At 51.2% G+C, this 8,171-nt stretch overlaps 3 protein-coding genes across 4 annotated transcripts in view; 1 reads left to right on the forward strand and 2 right to left on the reverse strand.

The window, feature by feature from the left end:
* The window catches only part of MAD1L1 (mitotic arrest deficient 1 like 1), a 348,651-nt gene extending 348,283 nt beyond the window's left edge, over window positions 1-368 (reverse strand). Inside the window, exon 1 of one of the 2 annotated variants that reach the window (XM_038151270.1) lies at window positions 258-368. The gene's annotated coding sequence lies outside the window, so the exon portion shown is untranslated. Of the gene's footprint in view, window positions 1-9; window positions 230-257 lie in introns of those variants that run through there. The other variant, XM_038151271.1, reaches the window with a different exon arrangement.
* A 257-nt stretch (window positions 369-625) lies between these two features.
* On the reverse strand, window positions 626-3,412 carry MRM2 (mitochondrial rRNA methyltransferase 2). Its single transcript, XM_038151277.1, has 3 exons — window positions 3,343-3,412; window positions 2,405-2,655; window positions 626-1,703 (listed from the first exon to the last, which is right to left on the reverse strand). Exons 1-3 carry the CDS (start codon window positions 3,378-3,380, stop codon window positions 1,279-1,281), a joined length of 714 nt encoding a protein of 237 aa, XP_038007205.1. The 5' UTR covers window positions 3,381-3,412; the 3' UTR covers window positions 626-1,278.
* On the forward strand, window positions 3,382-7,893 carry NUDT1 (nudix hydrolase 1). The gene is made up of 4 exons (XM_038151279.1): window positions 3,382-3,518; window positions 4,061-4,221; window positions 7,052-7,197; window positions 7,400-7,893. Exons 2-4 carry the CDS (start codon window positions 4,070-4,072, stop codon window positions 7,570-7,572), a joined length of 471 nt encoding a protein of 156 aa, XP_038007207.1. The 5' UTR covers window positions 3,382-3,518; window positions 4,061-4,069; the 3' UTR covers window positions 7,573-7,893.
* The last annotated feature ends 278 nt before the right edge of the window (window positions 7,894-8,171 follow it).

Raw genomic sequence — 8,171 nt, forward strand, 5'->3', positions numbered from 1 at the left:
CCTACTAACAATAAAGACGACACTTAGGTGTGGGACCCGGTGCGCTTCAGGAGCCCCCTCAGCCAAGGCTCGCCCGGGGCGGGCAGCGAACACCGAGAGCGGCCGCGGCGGGCACGGGGCAGCTCCGGGCACCGAGGGGTTCGCCCGCACGACTCCCCCGGGGGAAGAGCGGGGCGGGACGGGCGCGGTCGGAGCCCTCCTTGCCTCCCCTCGCCCTCCGTGCCTGCCCATTCCCCCGCGCCTCCCTCAGCGCTCACCGCCGCGCGCCCCGCTTGGATCTCCCTCCTCGCCCCGGCCGCGGGATCTCGCAGGAACTCCGCGCCCGCCTCTCGCGAGAACGGCGGCGCCGGCGGCCGTAATGGCGGCATTATGCGCGCAGCACTCGGAGCGCTACCGTAATGCCCCGACAAGGGGGGCGAGCTTGGAGCTCGGCCCGCGCCCTCCTGCTCCGGCACGGAGCCAGTCAGCAGCCACAGATGAGCTGCTGATGGTGAGAAAGGCCTGGGAGTCTTAAAAACAGCCTCTCCTATAACTCATGCCACAGTCGGCCTGATAAATGCACGGTTTGATATAAAATTTGTCACTTTCAGATAAGGCAGCAGCTGAATTTATTTGTGCGAACAGATTTCCGGCAATTCTGTCATTCTCCCTGCTGGGATCTTAGGAACATCTTGTCTTTTTTGCGTGAGAAACACCACTAAAAAGCACTGGGGAGATGATCCTGTATGGCCATGACCCTGTCCCGCTGCCACTGACTGGATTTATGAGCGCCAGGAAGCAGCAATTCCTAAATATAACCCGTGTCTGCAGGAGAGGCAGCAGAGCCATGGGGCTGAACATTCCCAAGGCAGCCGTGCCTCTCGCATGGCTGTGTTACACACCCTGCATGAGGATGCAGATCCTGATGTGCACAGAAACATTTTCTAAAAGGCACCGAATTGGCTCAAACTCCCCCCTGCTGTTCCCTCAGGTTCTAACAATCCCCTTCATGGTCAGTCTCACGTATGACAGCATTAACAGTGCAATGGTTTTCAGGCACGCATTAAAAACTCACATAACCAATGTTTTATTTTCATTTCCATTACTCCAGCCCCAGAGGCTGCCTTTCAGATTATTCCTCTCCATTCCCAATTGTTTTGTCCACAAGTATTTGAAAAGCCTGATGGACTTTAAGAAGAGTAGCAAACTTCCCCAAGGTCGTAATGGTGGGATTTTCCTTTAAACACCCACTGAGCTGAGATTTCCAATCACTGTCACAGAATCTGCAGCTCATGACTTTCATTTCCCTCTGTACAGCCTTGCCAAGTAATAAGATTCCGCAGAGTCCTTCCGGCTGGCCTGAGGCTTTATAGTTCTCACATCCTGGAACTGCTCCTTCAGTCTGTTTTGAAGCAGGCGGGCCTCAGATCCATCCCAGAATTTACAGAGCATCGTTCCTTTTGGCTTTAAAACGCTTTGGGCTGTATCCAGAAGGCCTAAACACAGACTGATCAGCTTCTGATGGTCCAGCTCTTTAATGCCCGTGGCGTTGGGTGCCATGTCACTCAGGATGACATCTGCCTTCCCCAAGGGAAGCAGGCTCTGGATGGCCCTCAGCGTGCTGGGCTCTGCCATGTCAGTCTCCGGCAGGAAAACCGCTCCTTCCAGAGGAGCAATCCGCAGCAGGTCAACGCCAAGCACGAAGCCAGTGGGGACAGCAGCATCTGTGAGGATGAATGACACAGGGAACGCTCAGAGTGGCTGCAAAAACCTGCACATGCCCGAGCTCTGTGCCAGCAGACACAACCCACCCCCTGCCACAGCTGCTTTCTCATTCCCTGGCAGTTTGCTGGGTGCATCTGGATGGAGGGTTTGCCATAAGCTCATCCCTTCAGGACATAAAAATTCAGCTACTTTGGATAAACAAGGAGGATTTTTCTTGGTTTTCTGCTGCTCTTGCAAGGCTGACAGTCGAGAAATCCTGGATAATGGTGCAGATGATAACACCTCACTTTGTAAATATCAATGGCTTCACCTAAACCATGCAAAGCAGTTGCTTCCATTTTTTGAGAAGGGAAACAGTATTTCAAATAAGCCAAGGTAATTGCTAAAGGTCACACCAATTTCAGAACTGGATGATGCGATCTTCCCCACAACAGCTAATCAGATCACTAGCACCATATGGTATAATTTATTTCATAAACACAATTTTTCTATATGAAGATTTACTAGGCTCATCCCTTCATGTTTTCATCAGTGACTCTGGCACTTGCCAGTACCCATGTCCCCTCTCCATTCTGTTACCATCATAATATTTCCTTGATTTCATAGTATTTTGATTTAGATTCCATAGTATTTCACAGACCTCTCACACACTTTAAGACGAGTACCATCCCCATCTTGCCTGCCAAAAAATTGCACTTACCAGTACCTAAGGCATTGACCCTCTCTACTGCAACCTGGCTCCAAGCACCAGGTGCTGCTCCACAGTCAAGAACAGAAAATCCTGGACGAAGAACACAGAGCTTGTCATCAATTTCCAGCAACTTGAAGGCACTTCGGCACCGGTACTGCTGCTGCTTCGATGCCTTGACAAAGGGATCCTTCAAGTGTCGCTCCAACCACCTCTGCTCAGTTCCAGTTTTCCTCAGAAACTTCACTGTGGTATGCAGGCATCTGCCCATCCAAAGCCAGGAAGAGAGGCAAGTCATCCAGTTAGTACATAACCACCCACTCTGTATTTCAAAAGTCTCTACAGTAATTAATTCCAGCACTACAGGCAGCCAGGGAGGGTGTGGAGCGTCCCTGTCGGGAGACATTCTCAAGACAGCTGGACAGTTCCTATGTCACCTGCCCCAGGTGCCCCTGCCTTGGCAGGGTCATCGGGCTAGATGGTCTCCAGGGGTCCCTTCCAACCCAAACCATTCTGCAAGTCTAAAAAGAAGCCCCCAGATTTGAGATTTTTGGCACCTTTACTTATCAGGTCCTATCACAACAGCAGGGTGAGATTTTGGATGAGGCCTCACGTGCTATCCTGAGCTAAGGGGGGAAAGCGGTCCCACTCCCGCTTCTGCTCAGGTGTTTTAAGGACACGACATGGCAGAGTGATCCCAGCACTCCTGAGCTGCCTCAGCGGGGCCGGTGGCCTCTGTGAGCCCCTCAGAGGAACGGAGGGATGCTCGAGCTCCTGGAAGAGCAACCGAGAGTCACGGCCCTGTCCGGGCGGAACCGCCGGGCGGCATTAACCTAAAACCCAAACGCCCATTAACCCATTCCCGAGGGAAACTCCAGGCGCCGGCACTAGCTGCACTCCACCGTCCCCCTCGTGGACGCCGGGATCGCCTCAGCGGCCTCGCCACGCACCTGCCCCCGGTAACGACAGCTCCGCCCGGGCCCGCCATGGCCGCCTCGGCCCGCCCCGGCCCGCCTCCCCTCACGGCGGCCGCGGGCGGGGCGGCGGCGGCGCGGGAAGAGCGGGGACGGGCCGCGGCTGAGGGCGACCCCGAGGCGGGCGGGAAAGCTGCGAGTGTGGGGCTGAGGTGCGCGGGGATGGGAGTGCAGGGGGGTCAGGAAGCGGGATGGGGGACCAGCGATTTGGGGAAGAGGCGCTGGGAGTCCAGGATTCGGGGAGGGGATGTTGAGGGTGATAAGGGATTCGGGGAGGGAGTTTAGGAGGAACAAGGATTTGGGGAGAGCGAATCGGAGATTTGGGGAGGGGTTTCTGGGGGCTCAGGGATTCGGGGAAGAGGTGTTGAAGGTGGTCGGGGAATCTGGGGGGACGCGGATTTGCGGAGGGGATCGAAGATTTGGAGAAGGGGTGCTGGGAGAGGGTGTTAAAGATGATCAGGATTGGGGAGTTTGGTGAAACAAGGATTTGGGAAGGGGGGATCAAACTTTGGGAAGGGAGTGGAAGCGAGGGTCAGTGGGAGCGTTTTAGAGGTAGGTATTGGGAGAGGAGCTGGGGGACCAGGTTTGGGGACCGGGCACTGGGGAGGGCTGCTGGGTGTTCGGGGCTCTGTGCACCCCCGGGTCCCCTCGGGACGAGGCCGGGAGCCCTGGGCTCAGCGTGTCCGTCCCTCAGCCAGGAGCCATGCACACCTCCAGACTCTTCACCCTCGTCCTGGTGGTGCAGCCGTCCCGCGTCCTCCTGGGCATGAAGAAGCGCGGGTTCGGCGCCGGGCTCTGGAACGGCTTCGGGGGAAAGGTGCAGCCCGGGGAGAGCATCGAGGAGGCTGCCCGCAGGTGAGGGCCGGGCTGCAGCCACGGGGACAGGGATGGGGGCACAGCTGGAGGTGTTGGACCATCGGCAGCGGGCTGCAGGTAGAGGTACCACGGCTCATCTGGTCAGTGGCACCCTCGTGTTGCCCACCGGTGCAGTCATGACCCAGCTCTGAACACCTGCTCCACGGGTGGTGAGGGATCATCCACATGTACAGAGAAACAGGACTGCTCCCCCTTTGTCACCTGCATATCTTGACCTCATCCAGTCTGTGAGCAACGGGAACTTCCTGTGCCCTTCCTTCCATCTCCTGGACTCTGATCTAAACTGAGAATGAGTCTGAATGGTGGATGGAGGTTCTTGCAATCTTCAGAGAGGTGCAGGGTTTAATTCTGGCTATATAGCAGAATTACAGCTAATTTAATTTAAATAATTTGCCAAACTGCTTATTATTTGATTGTATGGTGTGACATTTTTAAGTGCTAATGCTGAGTTGTGGAATTGAATTTCATCAGTAAAAAGGCAGAGTGTAATTTCTGAACCCTTTAGTACTGATTTCTTGTAGTTCTTTCATCTATCTGGTCATTAAAATGAAGTAGCAAATCACAGCTGAATTGCTAAATTCCTGTAAAAATTAGGTACCTTGTTCTTTACATGAATGTTGCTGATACAAAGCCATGCTTTGCCATCTCCTCAGTTTCTGATAACGTGCCCAAAGCTGCCCTTGCACCTGCAGGAAGATCAGTCATGGTGTGCTCAGCTGGTTCCCAACAGCTTCTGCCCTCAAGAGCGTCCTCAGCTGTGCCACACAACCGCCCGGGCTCTGTGGTGAGCTGGCCCAGGGACAGCAGGGTCTCTGTGCAGATGTGCTCCCAGCAGCACATGGCCTTAACCTGACACTCCATCATGGCCTTTTGTGAAACTTATCATCTCTGAGTGGAGGGAGGGACATAAGTTTTGTCACCTAATATTTGCTAGACTTACCTGGAACTGGCTATGGGGTAAATCTAATGGTTTAATGTAGCATTTGATTTCCTTGGTGTGTTTACCTGTGCTGGCCCTGAGTTTGACACCAAAACCTCTGTTCACACAAGTTGTCAAGTGCTAAAATTTTCCTCAATCCAAATGCAATGTGCCACAGCACAGCCAGCAGCTGCTGCTGGGGACTGTCCCCACCCCTGCAGCTGCAGCTTACTCCAGAATGCCACAACCAGTTCCTGCTGAGGTCAGCTGGGCAGGAAGCTGTCACCAGAGCCAGGAGCAGCTGGACACACTGGCCACCTTGCTGGCTGGAGCACCACTGCTGCAGTGCTGCCTCGGGGCACAGCTCTGCTGCAGGAAGCACCACATGCCCCAAATCAAACTTCCCTTGAACCACTTGCACTCTGCATTGGCAGTTGAGGTCTGAGGCTGTGGTTCCTCGTTGCTCTGTCTCAGTTGGGTTGGCAGAGGCAGCAGTGTGAAGTCTCAGCACAGGTAGTTAAATATTAAGCCAAAACATGAACAAAAGTTCCCAGTACCAGCAAGATTTCCATCTTCTGCTGTGTACAGCACATTCCCACGAGCACCTGGGCAGGTCCTCAGTAGCACATCTTGTAAGGGGAGCATTTAGTGAATGAGTTATTTCTAGTTTGCCACCTGTAATGTTTCCACTTGCTACAGCCAGAGCCAAGCAGCTGAGGGATAAATTGCCTGGAGAACTGTAGCAGTGTTGTGCTTTGTTCTTCAATTATCAGTGCCTGTAAAAAGAGGCTTTTAGAATCATTGCTGGAAAACTGCCTCTATTTTAGACATAGATAGCTTCTCAGAAGATAAACTAAAATTAGCCAAGACATTAATTTACAGTATAATTTTGAAAGATGGGATCTATGAAACCAATGCCAAAGAAAGCTGGAGCCTTAAAATCATTTCCATTACATTTTAAAATTGTTGTTCCTGCCAAATAGGCAACTACATTAATTATTAACTGTAACTAAAGATGCACACTTTCAGAGTATTCCTTATTTCTGTACATTAGAAAAACCATTACTAAATTCAAGCCATGCTGCTTCTGTTAGAGGGAGGTAAAATTAAAAAAGCTCTGAGCACAGAGCATAAATAGAGGAAATAATTGAATGTGCTTCAAGTACCTGTGCATGGTGGTGCGTGGAAAAGAGCTGTCACAGCTCTCCAAGTGCTCTTAAAAGTCTTGCCTTCTGGCCTCTCGTTATGCTCAGTGTGCTTCCAAGGAGCAGAAAGGCAAAGTTTGCACAAGTGCTTTGTGTTTTCACACTGCATTTGAATGGGAACCGGAATTCCCAACCGTCTGTGTGCAAATGGTGTCATAGAGTGTGTAATTTAACTAAGCTTCAGTTTGCCTCAGATTGTGTAGCAGGTATAGATGTTCTTTCTGGTGTTCATGATCTGCTTCTCCACAATTCTAAAAGGTTCATCTTGAAGCTGTAAAGCCTTTTGCCTGTCTAAATGACGTGTATCTTGGGAGTTCTGAAGCCACACCCAGCTACAGTCAGATGACTTCATATACCCACTTCTCCCTTACCTCAGAGAAGAGCTGCGTGTTGCAAGGACTAAATTACACTAAATGATCCATTTTCCTGAATCGTCCCCTTCCAACATGGACTGTTTTCCTGCCAGGCTCAGGAGCCTGAAATAACACACGATCCCACCTGGCCTGGCTCCACTGTGGTGTTGTAGCCTCGTGGCTTGGTGCAGGTCAGAACCCTGCTCTGTTGTACTATAAGAGCTTTCAACTTTGGTTCACTGGAAGGGTTTTGAATGTGTGAGTAAAGCTAATGACTGCATTTTTGTCCTCCCAATGCTCACTTTCATGTTACAAGTCTTTTTCTTGCTCAGGGAGCTCCTGGAGGAGAGTGGACTGACTGTGGACACCTTGCAGAAAATGGGTCAGATCACATTTGAATTTGTAGGCAACTCTGAACTCATGGACGTTCACATTTTCCGGGCAGATCACTTTCATGGAGAGCCAACAGAAAGTGAGGGTAGGTGGCTGGTGTGGGGAAAGGAGCTCTTCTGAGACAGCATTGCCCTTAGGAAATGGAGAACTATTCACGCTAAAATGCCTCCCACAAGGAAGGCAGCTGGGCTGTAGAGGGAAGCTGCTTGTTGACCAATATTCACAGTGTAGGCAGCAAAAATCCATGAGCACGTCCCATGCAGAGTTCTTTTGTTTTCTGCCCCCAGAAATGCGACCCCAGTGGTTTCAGCTGGATGAGGTGCCATTCCATCGCATGTGGCCAGATGACAGCTATTGGTTTCCCTTGGTGCTTCAGAGAAAGTTGTTTCGTGGCTATTTTAAGTTCCAAGGACAAGACACCATCCTGGAGCACAGCCTGAAAGAAGTGGAGGAAGTTTAAGAAAGCAGAAGCATTCAGCCCACATGCTACTGCCCACATTGGGCTACAGCATCCTGTGTGACTTACGAGGGTCTCCTTGCTCAGCTCTCCAGAAAACAAGACTTATTTTCCAGGTCACCGCAAAGTAAGGAAAGTTAAGGGGGTTTCTTAGAGCAGAAATAAAAGTAACAAGATTTTCCATGCTGTGAAGTCCCTGGCTGTGGTAGGCTTTGGTGGTTATGTGATCACAGCTATTAAAAACTTAAGTGTTAACCCTTTTTAGTGGCTTAAGCTTTTCCCTTATGGGTGGGGTTTATTAAAAATACTTTTTTAGTAAAAGCATATGTTGTTCTGTTGTAACGGTGCTGTGAAAGCCTTTTCAAAAGTTCAAGCCAGAGATCCCTTCAGGATCCTCCAGCTGAAGGCAGTGTGAGGTTATGGGAGTTAAGAAAGCACAAGCCAGAGGTAGATGTACACTCCTGTCTCAGCCCAGCTTTCACTGTTGCAGCTCCTGCTGTGAAGTCAAAATATTTGAGCATTTCAGGTAAAAATATGCTGAATAAATTCAACTTCCAGCAGGTTCCTGTTGAAAAGTGCCATCCCTTAGGGCTGCAGACTTT

This window comes from Motacilla alba, chromosome 14, assembly GCF_015832195.1.
Source record: "Motacilla alba alba isolate MOTALB_02 chromosome 14, Motacilla_alba_V1.0_pri, whole genome shotgun sequence".
NCBI classification, from domain to species: Eukaryota; Metazoa; Chordata; class Aves; order Passeriformes; family Motacillidae; genus Motacilla; species Motacilla alba.

Excerpts from the sequence above, each read along its gene's own strand:
- MRM2 (XM_038151277.1), bottom strand. The coding sequence starts at position 3,380 with ATGGCGGGCCCGGGCGGAGCTGTCGTTACCGGGGGCAG. Across the intron at positions 2,656-3,342 it reads GCTGTCGTTACCGGGGGCAG|ATGCCTGCATACCACAGTGA; the intron begins GTGCGTGGCGAG and ends TTGGATGGGCAG. Across the intron at positions 1,704-2,404 it reads GGTCAATGCCTTAGGTACTG|ATGCTGCTGTCCCCACTGGC; the intron begins GTAAGTGCAATT and ends TCATCCTCACAG.
- NUDT1 (XM_038151279.1), top strand. The coding sequence starts at position 4,070 with ATGCACACCTCCAGACTCTTCACCCTCGTCCTGGTGGTGCAGCCGTCC. Across the intron at positions 4,222-7,051 it reads ATCGAGGAGGCTGCCCGCAG|GGAGCTCCTGGAGGAGAGTG; the intron begins GTGAGGGCCGGG and ends TTTCTTGCTCAG. Across the intron at positions 7,198-7,399 it reads AGAGCCAACAGAAAGTGAGG|AAATGCGACCCCAGTGGTTT; the intron begins GTAGGTGGCTGG and ends TTCTGCCCCCAG.